The 18,829-nt window shown below is 38.0% G+C and overlaps 1 protein-coding gene across 1 annotated transcript in view; it reads left to right on the plus strand.

The window, feature by feature from the left end:
* epb41a (erythrocyte membrane protein band 4.1a) overlaps positions 1-18,829 on the plus strand; it is a 77,817-nt gene that overhangs the window by 38,452 nt on the left and 20,536 nt on the right. Inside the window, exon 17 of the mRNA XM_059349914.1 lies at positions 1,599-1,769. Coding sequence (XP_059205897.1) covers positions 1,599-1,769 — 171 coding nt within the window. The remainder of the gene's footprint in view (positions 1-1,598; positions 1,770-18,829) is intronic.

Genomic DNA, 18,829 nt, shown 5'->3' on the forward strand with positions numbered 1-18,829 from the left:
TTGTCTAGGCAGCAGGTGGGTAAGACAGCTGGTGACACCACACGGTAAGAACAGAGGTGGGGGGCTGGGTATGAGGGGCCATATAGGCCATAATAATAATTATATAATAATAGGCCATAATTCATTCTTCCCTCTCACATTCACAAAAAATATCTCTCACATTCACAAACAAAAATTGTGTATGTGAGAGGTAAAATTGTGAATGTGAGAGGAAAAAATGTGAATGTGAGAGGTATTATTTGTGAATGTGAGAGGAAAAAACGTGAATGTGGGAGATATTATTTGTGAATGTGAGAGGTAAAACTGTGTATGTGAGAGGTAAAATTGTGAATGTGAGAGGAAAAAATGTGAATGTGAGAGATATTATTTGTGAATGTGAGAGGTAAAAATGTGAATGTGAGAGATATTATTTGTGAATGTGAGAGGTAAAATTGTGAATGTGAGAGGTATTATTTGTGAATGTGAGAGGAAAAAATGTGAATGTGAGAGGTATTATTTGTGAATGTGAGCGGTATTGTGAATATGAGAGGAAAAAATGTGAATGTGAGAGATATTATTTGTGAATGTGAGAGGTAAAATTGTGAATGTGAGAGATATTATTTGTGAATGTGAGAGGTATTATTTGTGAATGTGAGAGGTAAAACTGTATGATAGGTAAAATTGTGAATGTGAGAGGTATTATTTGTGAATGTGAGAGATATTCTTTGTGAATGTGAGAGGTAAAATTGTGAATGTGAGAGGAAAAAATGTGAATGTGAGAGGTATTATTTGTGAATGTGAGAGGTAAAATTGTGAATGTGAGAGGTATTATTTGTGAATGTGAGAGGTAAAATTGTGAATGTGAGAGGTATTATTTGTGAATGTGAGAGGTAAAATTGTGAATGTGAGAGGTATTATTTGTGAATTTGAGAGGTAAAATATTGAATGTGAGGTATTATTTGTGTATGTGAGAGGTAAAATTGTGAATGTGAGAGGTATTATTTGTGAATGTGAGAGGTAAAATTGTGAATGTGAGAGGTATTATTTGTGAATGTGAGAGGTAAAATTGTGAATGTGAGAGGTATTATTTGTGAATGTGAGAGGTAAAATTGTGAATGTGAGAGGTATTATTTGTGAATGTGAGAGGTAAAATTGTGAATGTGAGAGGTATTATTTGTGAATTTGAGAGGTAAAACTGTGAATGTGAGAGGTAAAATTGTGAATGTGAAAGGAAAAAATGTGAATGTGAGAGGTATTATTTGTGAATGTGAGAGGTATTATTTGTGAATGTGAGAGGGAAGAATGAATTATGAGCTATACGGCCCCTCATAGCTGTGCATTTATGTGAGCCATGTATGAACCCTTAATGCTCTTTATGTGAAGTAATATAAATCAGGCCAACCTGTACCATGTGATGATTTCATATTGACAACTTATTTATTGAATTACATGAAAACATGGTATATCGCAATAAACATCACTATTGAGATATGAAATGACCCATATCAGGATAGAAAGTATTGGTCATATCGCCCAGCCCTAAATTTTCCTTTCTTTCATATCATTTTTTATTTTTTCTCTTCCATCTACCTATTCTGACTTTTACATTCTCGTTGAAGGATGTGGATAAGACCCAGACTGAGATCATGCGTCACCACACTAGCATCAGCGAGCTGAAGAGGAGTTTCATGGAGTCGGTGCCGGAGCCTCGGCCCAGCGAGTGGGACAAGCGTCTGTCCACCAATTCGCCTTTCCGCACAGCGAGCATCAACGGCCAGCTGCAACCAGCGGTGAGTCCTGCAACCTGGGGAGGAAATACACTGCCGCAGTACTGTAATCAGATTACTTTTGAGTAGACATAATTTCATCCACAGTGTCAGATCATCCACATAGACTCTGTCGGTATAAAGCTTCCAAGTCATTAAAGCTGTGTTTCTCCATGTGATAAGCTATGCTAGCAGTTTCATCTCTGTGCTGGACACACTGGGATGAAACTGGTGTCATTCTTCTTATCTGACTCTAGGTAACATGTCAAACTAGAGGACTTTTTAAAAATGTAAGAATGTGCTTTCAGTTAGTTGGTATGCCATGAAATATTGTATTGCATCAATTAAAAACCTTTTTTAAAAATAAGTACAATTCCCCATTTTTATTCTGAAGGCCCCATGCATATTCAAGAAATCCGTGTTCTGGGATTCCCCTTAAACCAGGGGTGTCAGACTGATCCATGAAAGCATCGTGTGGCTGCAGGTTTTTGTTTTACACCTGACTCATTCAATCACCTCAACTGATTTGTTGTATCAGGTGTGCTCCTGCAGCCACATGATGCTTTCACGAATCAGTCTTTATTTCTATTTAAAGATGAATGTCTGTGCCTGGTTGCATAAAGTACATGAAACTATGGACTGAGATGTTGTAAATTTCTCCCTAAAATTAGGGATATATTCAGGGGTGATGCACAAAACCTCTAAAATCGTCTCCTTGTCTTTAGATTAATTATTGTTAGAAAACAGCACATGTGCCCTTCAGTTACCATGGTTACTCTTCACTTACATCATCATCCTTTAAAGTAACTTGATTATTGTCAGTGTTAGCCAGCTTTTCCAAAATTGACAACAAATAGAAAACAAAAAGGAAAAACCAATGTAGATGAATGTTTTTCTCCTCAATTAAGATTGAAAGTGCAAACACACAATTCAAAAGTAAATTTAACCTGGACAAAACAAAAACACACAAGCCGAAGATGTAACTGAAAAAATCAATGCAACAAATCTTGCTTTGAAACGAAACATAGATGAAGTAATGTAGTAAAGAAATGTGAAAATATTACAGTTAAACAACATTGCCAACGTTAATATATGAGACAGAGTTATGTTAATGTCTGACTAGCTGTAAATTCACTTTAAACGCACTGGTGTGGGTCCTTTAACTTTTTTTCTGAGGATAATGGCTGCAGATGATCTTCTAGCAAGGCAAAAGGAAATAGTTAAGTGCTCAGGGCAAACACTTGGAGAGACTTCTTACAACCCTGATTCCAAAAATGTTGGGATATTGTCTAAAATGTTAATAAAACAGAGGTAATCCTGTGGTAATCCTTTGTGACATATATTCAATTGAAAACTGTACAAAGACAATTTTATTTCTAATGTTCAAACTAAAAGATTATTGTTTTTATGCCTCTACACTGGCAATAGGTGCAACCATCTGTCCTGGGATACCTGGGATTTTTTATTCAAATTTGGCACAAGCAACCATTTAGACTCAAAGATGAACTGATTACATTTTGGAGGTCAAAGGTCAAGGTCAGTGTGACCTGGCAAAATAAATTTTTAGCGTTTACTCAAGAATTGATGCACTAATTATGACAAAATCACACTAATATCTAATAGGATAAAAGTATGAAATTCTAACCTTTTTTCAATGCTATAACTCAGCAAGACAGGGGGAGTTGTTTGGTCGCAGACTGAAGTGGTAACTAGAGGTGGGGGGAAAAAATCGATACAGCATAGTATTGTGATGTTTTTTTTTATATATTATAGTGATATAGTGACCAAGTATCGATATTTAGCGTTCTAATGGAGGGTGGACCGGCAGTTTTTTCAGTATTCTCACTTTTAGGAATATACTGGAGATAATGGTATCCTATAAAACTAGAAGATCTAAGGAATCTATAGGCAGCATGTGACAGGATATCGTGTCGGGAACTTGTTGAAATAAGTTTAAAAAAAATTCAAAGCAGTGAAGCTTAAAGTCGAGGAAAGTTTGATAAAATGCTGCAGTTGTTGTCGTCCATACATGTTTGATATCAGTTCAGTTCAGTTTGACTGAATACTTTGTTGGTCAGTCAGTGGGTTTGACTCTCATTGTGGAGAAATAAAAAGACTGAAGTGAGATGAATAGACTGAATTTTCTCTTGATTGACAAAACAATTCTTGATTGAATTTAATTTTGTGGACACAAAATGCAGTTAAACAGTTAAATCGCAATATATTGTATCGCAATACTCACAATATTGATAAATGCTTAAAATCACAATAATATTATATCATGACTCAAGTATCAGGATAAAATCATATCGTGGAGCCTCTATTGGTCACACTGATTTTGTGTGTCCACCTTTAAACTATGGTGACTATATAGATCAGGGGTGTCAAACTCAAATATACAATGGGCCAAAATTTAAAACTTGAATAAAATCGCGGGCCAACATTGAACAAATAAACCTTTTAATATATACCAAACATGTTTTGCTTTAACATTAAATATAGAACCAGCAACGCTTATAAACATACAATATATAACTAAATAGTGCAGACATGCAAAATCAAATTTCAAATAAAAAACACATCAATGTCATTAATTTATTAAATAAAAATGTTATGCCTCTTTTCTATTTGCATCCTTCTGATTTAAATATCAAAATAAAGTTTTTCAACAGGTTAATACATTTAAAAATAAAATAACAATAATAAATCTAGCATTAGTGGTAAATGCGCCGTATAATACCGGCGGGTCAGCTTTTATAGTACAATAATAATATAATAATTTGGTACTGCCTCGCGGGCCAAATAAAATTACACTGGGCCAGAGTTTGACACCCCTGATATAGATCTTCTAAGCTACCAGGTTGAAAATGTGTGTGAAGCATCTACATTTTATCGTTTTAGAATTTGTCGCTTTTTGCAGTAACATTAATATTTGAAGCAGTGTCTACTGTCATGGATGTAAACTACAACTTGACTGGCTTGCGGAGGCATAGACCAGTGAGGCTCTAAGTCTATTTCTAAACATACATTCTGGATTGTGATTTCATGCATTGTGTTTTTATATATGTTTTACACAGTATCCCAACTGTTTTGGAATTGGGGTTGCAAGGAAATCCTTACGGTCATTTTATGCAATTTCTTTCTAAGGCATCCTTAGTTAAAAGTCTAAATGCAACCATGTGTTTTATGCAACCAGGCACTGATTATTTATCCCTGACTTGCTCAATTTGTTTTAATGTAAAACATAATTGAAAAAGTGAATTAGTTACACTTGTCCATAATAATTTATTTTTCATTATTTTATATTTTAAGAGATCGTGACATGTACAGTACAGGCCAAAAGTTTGGACACACCTTCTCATTTAATGCGTTTTTCTTTATTTTCATGACTATTTACATTGTAGATTCTCACTGAAGGCATCAAAATTATGAATGAACACATATGGAATTATGTACTTAACAAAAAAAGTGTGAAATAACTGAAAACATGTCTTGTATTTTAGATTCCTCAAAGTAACCACCCTTTGCTTACTAGAATATAAGACATGTTTTCAGTTATTTCACACTTTTTTTGTTAAGTACATAATTCCACATGTGTTCATTAATAGTTTTGATGAATCTACAATGTAAATAGTCATGAAAATAAAGGAAACGCATTGAATGAGAAGGTGTGTCCAAACTTTTGGCCTGTACTGTACATTCTAGAAACACCAACTCAAATACAGTGCCTTCAAAGCAGTGTTGTAAAATGCTCTTTGTTTGTTTTTTTACTGTTTTCAGTGATGTATCTGTAAGAAAGAATGAATGCTGAGCTGTATGACTCTTTGACTCAGACGCCACTGACAATGAGTGCATTTTAACTCAAAAGGAACAAGAGCTGTCATCAGATCTTCCCCTAACCGTTTTTGCCCAGAGCCCCAGGAACCACTATATTAAAGCTGTCCTGCCCTCAGTTTACTGTGAGTCAGTAAGTTTACTGTGAGTCAGTAAGTAGTTTGTGATATCATTTAAGTTATGTCGGTTTTACTTACATTTTTATTTTTATTTTACTTAAATTATCCTCAGAGGGCTTTACAATAGACCCTTTTAATGAAAGATATTTTATGTGTTACAGGAAAAGCACAGGTGTAAATAATCAAAGACATTAATATCTGACCGCTTCAGTTTCAGGGTCCTACTATTGTGCATGTTGGCTCACACTGCAAAAAAAGGGTGTGTCTAAAAACAAGATAAAAACACTCAACCTGAGGGAAATTATCTTGCTGCATGGACAGATAAATTTACTTGACAAGATTTCTTTAATTAAGATTGTTAAATCTAGAAATAAGCATGTTGTATCTTAAAATGAGAAATTAACTCTTAAAACAAGATAAATTAAAGCTGCAAGCGGCGATGAACTGGCCCGAGCAGTGTGCACTGACAATTATTGGTTTGTGTGTTTGTTACCATTATAAGAAGTACATTTAGAAGTGTTAGGTAATTTATCCTGTTTTAAGAGTTAATTTCTTATTTTAAGCGTTCAACATGCTTATTTCTAGATTTAACATTTAACACATTTCTAGAAATTATCTGTCCATGCAGCAAGATCATTTCCCTCAGATTTAGTGTTTTTGTCTTGTTTTTAGACACCTCTTTTTTGCAGTGCACTGTTGTGGTTTACTGGCACACTTAATAGAATAGAACAGAGGCATAGTTAATGTTATCAGTAACATCCATGCTTTTCCTACCATGACAAGACAAAATGTCGATCTGTACACACTCCACCCAAACAAGTGTTGACATCTGGAAAGAGGTCTATGAAGGCTCTGTGTAGAAGACAGAACCTCAAGATTTGTTAAAAATGTGTGAGCCTTTCAGTTTTTATTGTGTCTAAGATGTGCCTATTATTAAACATATTAAATGAATCAAATTGATCAGCCTTCAGCTGGCAGAGGCAGTTTCTTGCTTTGCTTCAGGAGTCATATTAAATATATCCACTGGTTAAAATGTTATTATGTACAGACTTGTATGGGACAATATGGGATTCATATTGAACATAAATATATTGTTGTCCATGGCAGATGTCCACAATGCACTTTGTCATCTAGCTGTACACTGATCCTCCACTTGGTGGTGCTGTTGGCTTTCTCCATATCATTCCACTGCTTTAAGCATGACTGTAACTGCAGTTAGAATGGGACAAGACACTTTTTCGCATATGTTTTCATATTTGCTGATGTGAAGATGGCGTGTGTGTATATGTGTGCAGGGGAGGATGTCCACAGTACCTGCGCACAGAGTAGTTGGTGGCGTGTCTGAGGTAAAGGTACTCAAATCTGGTGCTTTCTGATATAGGCTGCAGTAGATCAACACTGTCCACTGTTCTTTTATGAGCAATATAAAGAATGGCACCTGGAGGCTATGGCCATCACCAGATTATGCTTGGCTGCAACCTTAAGGGTTCAGTATGCTTCAAACCAACCACTGTGTGCCACAACATGTGTAACGGCAAAAAGTGTTTATACCTGTTATGAAAGGCAACACTTTTCACATTCATTACATGATGAAACATACAAATGGGGGCGAGGATGTGCACGTTTCAGACAGTCTATTCTCAAAGGTGATCATGTTGTACACTGCAAAAAAAGAAAAGTTGGGTGAACTAAAAATTTCAAGGCAACAAACTTCGATAAAATTCTAAGTTGGACAATTAAACTAAATATTTTAAGTTTTGTTTTTCAGTTTGCTCAACTCTGAAGTCAGATTTTTGTCAACTCAACTGTAAGTTGTACTAACTTATAATTTTATATTGTAATAACTTTTAATGTTTACTTCTGCAATGTGCTGAATTGGCACGATTGTAACGCCGCTATGAAATGTCAGCTAATGTTGAGACCACAATTTTGAGTTAGCTTTGATACGCTAATGGCTACTCTTGTAGCTGTAACAAGTAGCGCTGCTAGCATCAGTTAGCCGCTAGCATCACTTAGCCGCTGGCATCACTTAGCCACTAGCTTTTGCTAAAGACCGAAAACCTGTTTGTGTTTAAATGTTGAAAATGTGTAGGTTCTGTTCTCCAACAAACAACGTACAACACTGCACAACACAGCTGAGAATAAAATACCCGCATCATTTTAATTAATTTAATTAAAGGTTGCTTACCTGTGTGCACTCCAGCTGGAGGCAGCACAGCCACAATGAGACTTCAAGTGCATTGCCAACTCGGAAAGTTGGCTTTCCCGCATTTCAAACCAAAGAAATAATATTAGCAGAACTATTGTCCCTTGATGTGAACCCCAACGTAAAGATATAAGTAACAACAACTCACCAACTTGTTTTTGGGCATAGAACTGGCTTGCTTTGTTGTGCTAACTCACATTATTGCCCCAAATGTCAATCATTTATATTTCCAAGTTTTACCAACATAAATCTCTGTTTCAGGCCAAAAAATAGAAGTCGGCTTTTTTGCAGTGTACTCGGCTGTTCACAATGAAAAGTGACAGAAATGGTTGTATGAAAAAAGAAAGAATTACTTTCCCACCTCCAAACACCCTTCCAAAAGCTTTGTGTAGTGGATTGTCAGTTTTTGAAAGCTACAAAATTGTTGGACACACAAAAACCACACTGTAAAGGTGTTGGGGGAGGGGGGTTCAGCACTGTTAAACAATCTGACAACCACTCTGTTTGAAGCATACTGGCATCTTTGCAGGTGTCCTGGATCCCACCCCTTTCAACCCTAACGTCGCCCCTTACCATCGCCTTCGCTCTATGAATGGCTGCTGCAAGCTTTATCATCTTGCTTGATCTGCCAATGGATCTCTTGGCTGGGTTAATCCTGACATTGTATTTGCATGACTCTTGTGCCTGATATGATCAGTGAAAGACTGAAGAGCAAAAGACCACAAGAAATCAAGCTAAAGACCAATGATTAGTAGCCAGAGCACTGATCCCCCCTCCTCCTCATCTGTCTCACCCTCCAATCCTCCCTGTATCTATCCCTCCCTGGATGTCTTTATGTGTTTTTCTGTGTCTCTGTCTTGTACCTTTGCCACCTCTGTCCTCATCTTCCCTTCCCCTTTAAAGATTGGGCATCTTTCCCCAGTCAAATCCTCTCTAGCTCTATCCTCTCCACCACAACCTCCCCCATCTGTTCCTGTGCATTCAGACAATGACACTGAAGGTCAGAGAGGATCTCAGTCCTACGACCTGCCGGTGTTTCCCTCTGGCTCTCGGCTCTCCTCTACCCACAACTTAAAGAAACAGTTTCTATCCCAGACATGATGTCCTGCACAATAACCACATATTCATTTTTAATACTTAAGAAATCAGCCATAACAGCACTTTCTTTGCTGAAACCCTGAGGCACAATTTTAGTAATTTCATATTATTGCTGATTGCTAGGGTATATGATGACACATTAAACGGAAAAATAGAAATCGTCTCCATTGCATCACCATCCGCCAGTTTAAAATCCCCAGATTCTCCCCGAGCTGTTAGATTATTGCAGGCCGAATATCTTGCTTTGTTTGCAATATTACATCCTAATCACTCTTATTGTGTACAATGCACAATTACCTTAAAAAGCACATCATGGGCAAGCTCCTCATTGGTTCCTGTCATCTACCACAATATTTGACAGACTGTCGGTGCATTATAAAACAGTGCAGATGACATAGGATGTTTTTTCTGGTGTTTCGTTTTTCCTTTTGGCATTCAGAAGACCTTGCCTTGCCAAAATGTTATGACTCCCTAGCATTTTAGCTGCCAGGGAATGCCTTTCCTATTCACTCTATGGAGCAGATTAATGAATAAATCCACAGTGCACTCCTCTTTCCTTCCCTTCTTCCTTCCTTCCCTCCTTCCTTCCTCTTATGCCACTGCTGCTCTGTCAAAGATGCAGCCTGATTAGACCACCTCACTGGTCATCGTGTTAAAAGCTATAGAGTCCTACAGTGGTTTCCCTTTAGAGTAACTTAGCTGGTGACGATCAATATCAATATTGTGATGCTGTAACTTCACCTAGAACTAATACTACTACTGTGCTTAATTGTCAGCTACATTATTACTGTCGATACTTAGCTAGTAATCCAGGCGTTCTAATGTTAGCTGCTTGTCCGAGAGCTGGGAAAGGGTCAGATTCTGAAATAGTCATTGAATTATAAGAAATGGAATAGTTTATGAGAATATGGTCCTTTCTGTTTGCCACGATCCTTTCAGCTTGAGTGCAGAATAGCATTTTCTACAGCACTATGAGAAGGGTGTAATGCTACTGACTAAGATTATCACAATATTTCAGGGTATTTTTACGATAACGATATTCTTTACGATATTACAAAATACTGAAAAATACAGGCTTCAGGCTTGAAACTGGAGGGTCGCTGGTTTGAATCCCAGGACTAACAGGTCAAGGGTTAGAAGTGCCCTTGAGCAAGGCATCCAACCCCCCACACACAGCTCCCAGGGCGCAGTAATATGCGCCCCACCCACTTGTGTGTTAAAACAGGATGGGTTGAATGCAGAGATTGAATTTCCCCACTGCGCAATTAATAATATAATTAAATCTTAAGTGCAAATCTCAACAGTTGCCAAATGCAAAAAAAAAATTACGCTCAAGTATTAGCAAATAGTAAAATATAACCAGCTACCATCCGGTGGCAGTGTTGCCAATATCATGATGTGCATTTGTTTACTCTTAAAAAAATCTACCGGTATAATGGTGAACGATATGAACTGGCACACCCCTACTACTGAGATGTTTTCCTGAATGGAATATTATCATCAGTTATCTATTGGGCAAAAATAAGTCTCTCACATGCAGCTTTCCCAAGATATTAAACAGGCAGATTTGTGGTGGAAAGACCGACTTACTCACATGCGGGCTTCATTGAAAATGAATCCTTCTGGCAAGCTGGATATGGTCATGTCACCTGTTGGCTACTAAACACAATTCATATAGAGCCACCAACTATGAGAACTGGCTACCTCACTGGCCAGTACAGTACAGAATAGCTCTGTTCAATGCTACAGCTAATCTGGAAATGTCTTCTGCAGTATTATTTTTGCATGAAGCATTTCTTGCACTTATATGTCATAAGTGTTATAATCAATTGAAAAATGACTTGTGGTTGATTTTGTTTCAGGAGCCCCCCTTAATCTAAGCCATTATTTAGGGTTAGGACAGGATAGGCCAAACATCATCATCTTCCTAAACCCTCTCTGTTTTACCTGGAAAAAAAGGATTTTACATAATTTAGCGTGGGTGACTCTAACTATGATGTTAACATGGCTTTCAAAAGCTAACGAGATGGAAGAAGGTCAATAAGAAGCAAATTATATTCTTATCTTAACACTCTTTTGTCAACACCACTAACAACCTAATTTTAATGATGCAGGGGACATCTCCCCTCCATACCACATCCCCTCCAGACCCTCCCTTTCCTGTACTTTCCCTCCAACATCCCCTCCCTCCAATCCCTCAACCATCTATCTCCTTTCCTCCTTCTCCTGTCAGTTGACCATATCCCACTTGTCTATTCATTGTGATCTGTCTCTCTTGGCCTGCCACTGCTGAGCACAGCGAGGGAGGCAGACTCTGTTCGGACACAAGGTAAGAGCATGTAGTTTGTCCCCAGTGCCAGTGGGACCACCGCTGTACAGACATGACTGCCTGGAAGAAGATGATGAGGACTGTGAGGTTGATTGGGTTGATGATGATGAGGAGGAGGAGGAGGAAGAGGAGGAAGATCAAGCTCATGGTCACACTCTAAAGGTGGCTGTCAATGTGCCAGATGAGGGGAGGAGCTTGGTTAACCCATGTGAGCTAAATCCAGCCAGACTCAAGCATTCCCGGATGTCTTTCTTTCTGTCAGGGCTGCTGGTGATGGCCCTGACCATGCTGTGGCTGGCTTTTATTTAAAAGACATTCATTTAAAAGTCATTTAAAATGGGGAAATTCCTGAACATTTAATCCTGCAAGTTTCCCTCGGACACTTAGTGACTTCTTCATTCAATTGTTGTTTTGTCTCTTTTCCTTGAAGTCATTAGCTCTATCAGTTCTTTGAGCAATTATCTGTTTTTACCTTTCATGAACCTCAGTTCAGCCTAAAATGGCCATACGCAAAACAAATTTTAGTCTTTAAAGCGAGGCTATGTAACTTTTTCTGAACAGTGGCCACTGTAACCACAAGTGGCAGCTGACCCTTGCTGAGCCCCACACAAGCTTAGTTACTGTTGCTACGCCTGTCAAGGTATTTACTATGATACTCATGACAGATTTATCAGAGAAGTGGCATAAGATTGACAGGAAGCAGGTCCTTTCCAACAGAGCAACATGCAAAACGGCTTCTCAGTTTCAACTGAAACCATCAGTTTTGCTGGCTGACATGACAACTGCCTAAAGCAAATTGTATTTTATTTGCTTTAGAGAGCTAGCTAATTAACGTAAACCTAAAGTGTTTGAGATGGTAGCTTTTGGAAACTTTTTTTGACCCAAGACTACATGCATACCTACTGCATATACACAATGCATAATCATGCTAAAACCCTGAGGCCAAAGCTACATTTCCCTGGCAAAAAGTCAACAATCTTACCAGTTCATTAAACATGTAGAAATCATAGCAACAAATGAGTAGCATTTCTATTACGCTGCGGTGTAGATAGTCTTAGCAGTGCAGTTCACCATAATTTATAATAATGCATCATAATTTATCATAATTAAGTTCCAAATAAACAAAGTTATTCTAACAACACCCTGTTGAGATGTTTGCTATGGAAAAACATACTTGGACAAGCAACACAAAGTTTGATTTATCTTGTGTCAAAAGAGATTTCTCAATGTGGACATTACAAATGAATTTGCTGATTGACTCACTTTATTCAGTTAAAGATCATAGTCACTGACTATGTAGTTTGTTCACTGATTCTAACTGTCTTCGGTTCAGTGGTATGTTCATTTTGTTGCTATTCCAAGCTGTCATGTTTAGTTCATACAAGTGCTGTCCATAAGGTTTATAGCATAGCAGCCTATTGTTTGGTAGGGTTATCAGACTGTGATAGTTTGTATGGTTTAAGGAAGCTTTTAACAAGGAAGTTACTACTGTCACCAGCAAGTCAGTAGTTTGAAAATGGTGATATTAATTTGGACATGTAATGAACATCTCTTAAGGCTCTGGGGGTGAGGACTGACCAAATGTAACAACATCTCAGGAAAAAACTTAACTAGGGTCACTGGACTGTCAGCTTCAGCAGGCCAGAGATTGACAAAGATGCCGTTGCATCAGGGACCAGCTCTCGCATAAGGGCTTCCAGTCACAAACAGGTTTTTTCTCATGTAACCTATGACTTCATAAAATGTAGTTAATGATAAATGATGATCTGCCCTTTAAATTAACTCCAGGTCATTACTGTCGACACACTCCTGACACCTTTACTCTTTGGTTTCTGGTTTGAAAGCAAAAAGAATATATGACACCACAAACTCTTTGGATGTGGAGTATGATCCTTACCAGAGCCTTTAACATGTGGGGAAGTCTAGAAGTTAAGAGGCCCACCATGCCTAGTTGTGGTTGCTATGCTATAATAACTGACATTCAGTTTAGGTATTGAGCAATATATGGTAATGACAATATATAATGCCAAAATACATGATAATACATAACACATAAAGTCAGTAAAATCACTTACCAAGTAAAACTAAAACCAAATCCCTGATTGAAGTGAATTAACCATTTATTGCTTTGTTCTCTTTCAAAGAAAAAGTCCTAAGTGCTATTTCCTATCCCAAAAGTTACATTGTCTCGCTTAAAGATATCAGCAAAATAGCATGATCATATGACCTTCATGTTTGCATTGTGCAAAAGGAAAGAGTTGTTATTTATAACTTTAATTTAGGGCTTACATTGTACATCTTTTTCCGTAGCATTTCTGCTTTTGAGTAGCTTTCCATGGCTGTACTACAGCAGTGCAGTAAGCTGCATGATAACTTTAAATGTATGTGTAATAAGATTTCACTTTAGTCAGTCAGTCGATCAAAGCTCTCAGATTTGTTAAAGGGATAGTTCAGGATTTTGGACATTAAGGTGTATGAAATACCTGCAGGTAGTGTAGTGGATGCAAAGTTGCTAGCTTACTCTTTGAGCTCCGGTGTTGCAGTTCTGCTCGGTTCAGATTGTAGAATGCAAGCTGACAGGATCACAAAACTAGAGCAGTTTACTCCACAAAACTACGTACACTGAAATGTCCATTCCACTACACGCTGTATGCTGTAACGGATGCAGCTGTAGTAATATTACTATGCGCCGTTTCTTGTCAAAATCAAGTCAAAGTTTATTTATCGAGCACATTTAAAAACAACCTCACTTGACCAAAGTGCTGTACAGTTATTAAAATACAATAAAAAGCATACACAAATACAGTAATAAATAAAAACAAAGAAAACAAAAAAATACTTAAAACAATAAAATAATAATAAAAACTCAATCTAAAAACAGAGTTAGAGTTAAAAAGGACGGTGGTTCGATCCCCGACCATGGCAGCCTACATGTCGAAGTATCCTTGAGCAAGATTCTGAACCCCAAATTGCTCCTGATGCTGCGTTTATCTGTGTGTGAATGAATTCCCAATGGTGGCAGGTAGCCTCGGCCACCAGTATGAATGTATGGGTGAATGAGTGTAGTGTGTAGTGTATAGCGCTTTGGATAAAAGCGCTGTATATGCACCCCATTTACCATTTACCAAAAGTAAAAAAGCTAAGGATTCTTGCCTAACTGGGACTGAACGCCTAGGAGAATAAATAGGTTTTTAATAATGTTTTAATTTCTCAACACTGTGCAGCTCTGACCTGGAGAGGTCGGCTGCTCCACAGAGAAAGCTCTGTCCCCACGAGTCCAGAGTCTGGACCGCGGTACGGCCAGGAGCAGCTGGTTAGATCACCTAAGTGCTCTGGAAGTACTGTGGGGTTTTTAAAGCTCTGATAAATAAGATGGTGCCAGACCATTTTGGCACTTAAGAACAATTAATAAAACCTTCTTTCCAGTCAGCAGGCGGACTACCTGTAACAAATGAAACAATATGGTCCCAACTGAAGTTTTCTGATATGCATGTGTGTCATTGTTTTGTGGCGGAATGAGTTACCTTTTAGTGTACATAGTTTTGTGACCCTGTCAGCCACCAGAAGTGAATTATTAAGCTAATAAGCTAGCTTTACATCGACCACACTACTGTCAATTCTTTCATGCAACTTAATGTCCCAAATCCCAAACTATCTCTTTAAGACTCAGTATGCAGTTTGGCAGAGAGCAGTTTTGACTGACATGTTTTAGTTGTGTGTTAATGTTGGACCAAGTATCAGCAGACAATCAGGCCAAGTGTGGGTTAAGAATCCATTAGTTGGAGAAAAAATAAACCTCAGGAATGCATCACAGCAATTTTGTACCTTTTCCAGTCATATGTGAAAGAACAAATATTGATTCTGACTTTATAACTAATCCATGAGTGGGCCAAGGATGTAGACACAGTTATGATGTGATGCTGAGATGCTAATACAACAATGTCAGAAAGGATAAAGCTATAGATCAAAGCAGAGTCATTGTTTTTGTTGTCTTCCAGAGGATAGGAACAGCTGACATGAGTGGCATTTGCTCCTGAAATTTAGATAATTACTGAGCTATTTTAATCTTTGGCAGTTACAGATCATCTTTGGGAGTGCCGCACAATTGTAACAAAACAATTGTAAGTCTGACATCATTCAGTGGTTTCTGAAAGGGTTTTGTGAACCAACAGGATACTTGTTGGTTACATGACTGTTAAAGATATTCTTTGTTTGCCTAGCTACAATATGCAACTTTTCTCTGTGGCACAGCCGAGGCTTGTTCAAATCAAAGAGGGGTGTCCAAAAAGTAAAAATCTATTATATTAGCAGTGTAACTCCATCCAATTTGTACTTACTGATCCAAAATAGAGATGTTGAAATCAAACATAAAGCAAATGGTCAACTTGCATTGTTCACCAAGTCTGTGTTTATTCATGGTGGTACTGGTGTTAGCTGTGGCCTGTACTGGCCCAGAATCAGGCTTTTCACCGAAATCCATTCTTTCTGTTAGTTTACTCAAGTCTCCCTTCCTTTCATATTGTCCCTGTATGCTAATAAGGAAGATTCTTAAAAAGTACTTGATTATCCTCGCTAACTCATTAAGTTTACTTTAAATGCACTTGAACTGCACCTAAAATCTGTTTCATGTTTTGTGTGAACAAACATTAATAACGTGCATACAGACTCTGTGACCAGTGTAACCAGGGTAGGGACTGGTGGTGACCAAAGAGACCTACTCCTTTAGATCTTTGTCTGAATGCCAGAAGAATGTTTAACACTGACATGGATCTTGACACATGCTGCTAAGAGGCAGTGTAGCTACAGCAAAGTGTAGCTATAGCACTAGAATAAGGCTTGAATTGAACTTTCTTGGTGCTCTCGAGCAGTAACAGAACTGGCTTTATGGTATGTTGATGCTAATGTTGGAAGAAAAAGAACAAATGATTAAGTTTGATTTTCACTGGGTCTACACTGGTACATACAGTACTACCTCCAGGAAATAGCCATATGCTTGCACTTTATGTCTTACACTACATCTACTCAGCTTTTATATTTTACCAACTAACTGCCAGTCAACTAAATAGAAGCATTACAGCCTTGAACAATGTTACAAACTCACTCAAGAAGTGTTTGACAAACCTAATCTTGCTTTATGCAGATGACTGATGCATGTTCTGTAGCCATAGTTGTATGTGCTCCCTGCTGAGATGGTTCAGTACTAGAAACCAGTATATCTGAGCCAACTGACTCAACTATGCTGTTGCTGACACACGACTCATGTACACTCAGAGATGGTCCTCTGCATATCTTGGTTTTAACAAGTGCTCGTTTGAGTTACTGTTGCCAGTCTGGCCATTCTCCTCTGACCTCTGGCATCAACAAGGCAATTTGGCTCACTGGATATTTTCTCATTTTCTCTGCAAACCCTAGAGAAAATTCCAGTAGATCAGCAGTTTGTGAAAAAACTCAGAGCAGCCCGTCTGGCACCAACAACTATGCCACGTCCAAAGTCACTCAAATCACCTTTCTTTCTCATTCTGATGCTCATTTTCAACTTCAGCAGCTCGTCTTCACCATGTCGACATGCCTAAATGCATTGAGTTGCTGCCATGTATATTCGCTGCCACCAACTCATATGGTGCATACCAAACTGCCAAATGATACTGAAGACATATAGCAGGTTTATTCCTACACCAGAGGCAGACATCAGCCTCTGTGGTTGTTAGCCTGTGGATGCTATTTCTAATATCTGTAGACTTTGGAGAGACTTGCTGCTGCAGTTTGCTGATAATCAGATTTTTTGTCAATTAGTAATAATTATTTTGTAGAGTGATAGAAGTACTTTCAGTGCCTTTACGTTATTTCTTATTTGTGCTATAGTCTTTATTGAACAAACAGTATGTAAAAGTTGGTAGATGGTGTCATTTTGAAAGTAAATAAACAACATGTAGCATTAACCCATTGACGCCTAAAACGCCTGTAAAACCTCTGGGCGATTTTAAAATAAGCCCCTAAAACCTGAAGTTTTTCTGGAAATTCCACAGAAGTGTCAACGCTTCTACTAAATAATAGATTTTTCAGCCTCTGTAGCAGATAGAAATGAAATTCAAAAAGTATTTGAGAGCTTATACAAATACTGCAAAACGACGTATCCGCTTTCCAGGCTTCAATGGGTTAACATGATTATCACAGTTAGGACTTCCACTCTGTTTTTGTGCCCTGCACTCTGCTCTGGAAGGTACACTTGACCTTGCTGTGTCTTTATAATGTATGAAGAATTGCCAAGAAAGGGCAGGTGTGTCATTTGTAAGTGTTTTTGTTAGTGTTGCTATGTTATAGAGATGGAAGAAAGGAAATGAAGTTATTTTAAACCTGACAGCACCAGAACGATGAGATAAAAGCAGTCATGTCTGAGGTTGAAAGTGAACTCGGGTTACATAAAGACAGAGTTGTCAGCGTAGTCAGTTGTTGACTTTCATGTTGCATGGTAATAAGCCACCAGCTAGGTCCATTTGGAACACCAGCAGTGACTGAAATCTGTAAAACAGTATTATCTGTCCTGCTAACAGACATAGCAAACAAAGCACACATGGAGTCCTGTTATCTGCAATTTTTTTAATATATGAAACTACAGTAGGACATTTTTAATTTTTCAACATGTGCATGTGGTAACCAAGGTATGCTAAGGATTAGGGAACTAATGCACTTGCTAGAATTAAGTTAAGACCGTTGTTATGGTTTAAACCAGGGCTCATCAACTACATGTGTCCAACTGCAAGACTTTTTCTAAACACTGTGGATGCCAGACGTTCAGTAATAATAAGAAAGAATGTACTTATGCCTAGTGAATTCATGAGGCTGTTATTCTGCGGGCCGAGCTGGAAGGTCTGGTGGGCCGTATGTGGCCAGTTGATGATCACTGGTTTAAACTTGTGGATCTAGCAGGACACAAACTGCACCCAGCCACCACACCAACCTCTCCACAACATCCTGCTCTGAGTGTTGGCACTGGAAGTAAACTCTGGACTGTACTTTTTCTTTTACTATTTTTTGTCACAGCTATAATAAGGGATGGTCTTACAACTAGGGCTGGATATGAAAGCTCAATATGATTCAGACCCCAATGTGTTCATGGCAACAAGAAGCAAAAAGTACTCAAAAAAGTCTTGCTTATTTTTTGGTCAAATATTTCCTGATTTAAATCTAGAAAAATTCTTTAGAAAAATGACCATGATATCCAGCCCTTTTTCCAATAAAGGCTCCCTTGGGAATGTTTTTACAAACTCCCCATAACTACTGATCCAGACATTGGCTAATTTAGCAAGTGGCATTTTTGGTGTCACATGACACTGCTAATTGTAGCTATATTTCAATTAAAAACATTTAATGTGAAAAGTTGCATATTTAGCTTTAAATGTGGTCTGTGTATGTGTCCAATCAGAACTTTCTTAACAGTGGACGTTTGAAAGATTGAAATCATCGTCCAGCCCTTAACATTCTCCAGTGTTACGTTATA

This window comes from Centropristis striata, chromosome 14, assembly GCF_030273125.1.
Source record: "Centropristis striata isolate RG_2023a ecotype Rhode Island chromosome 14, C.striata_1.0, whole genome shotgun sequence".
Taxonomy (NCBI): Eukaryota; Metazoa; Chordata; class Actinopteri; order Perciformes; family Serranidae; genus Centropristis; species Centropristis striata.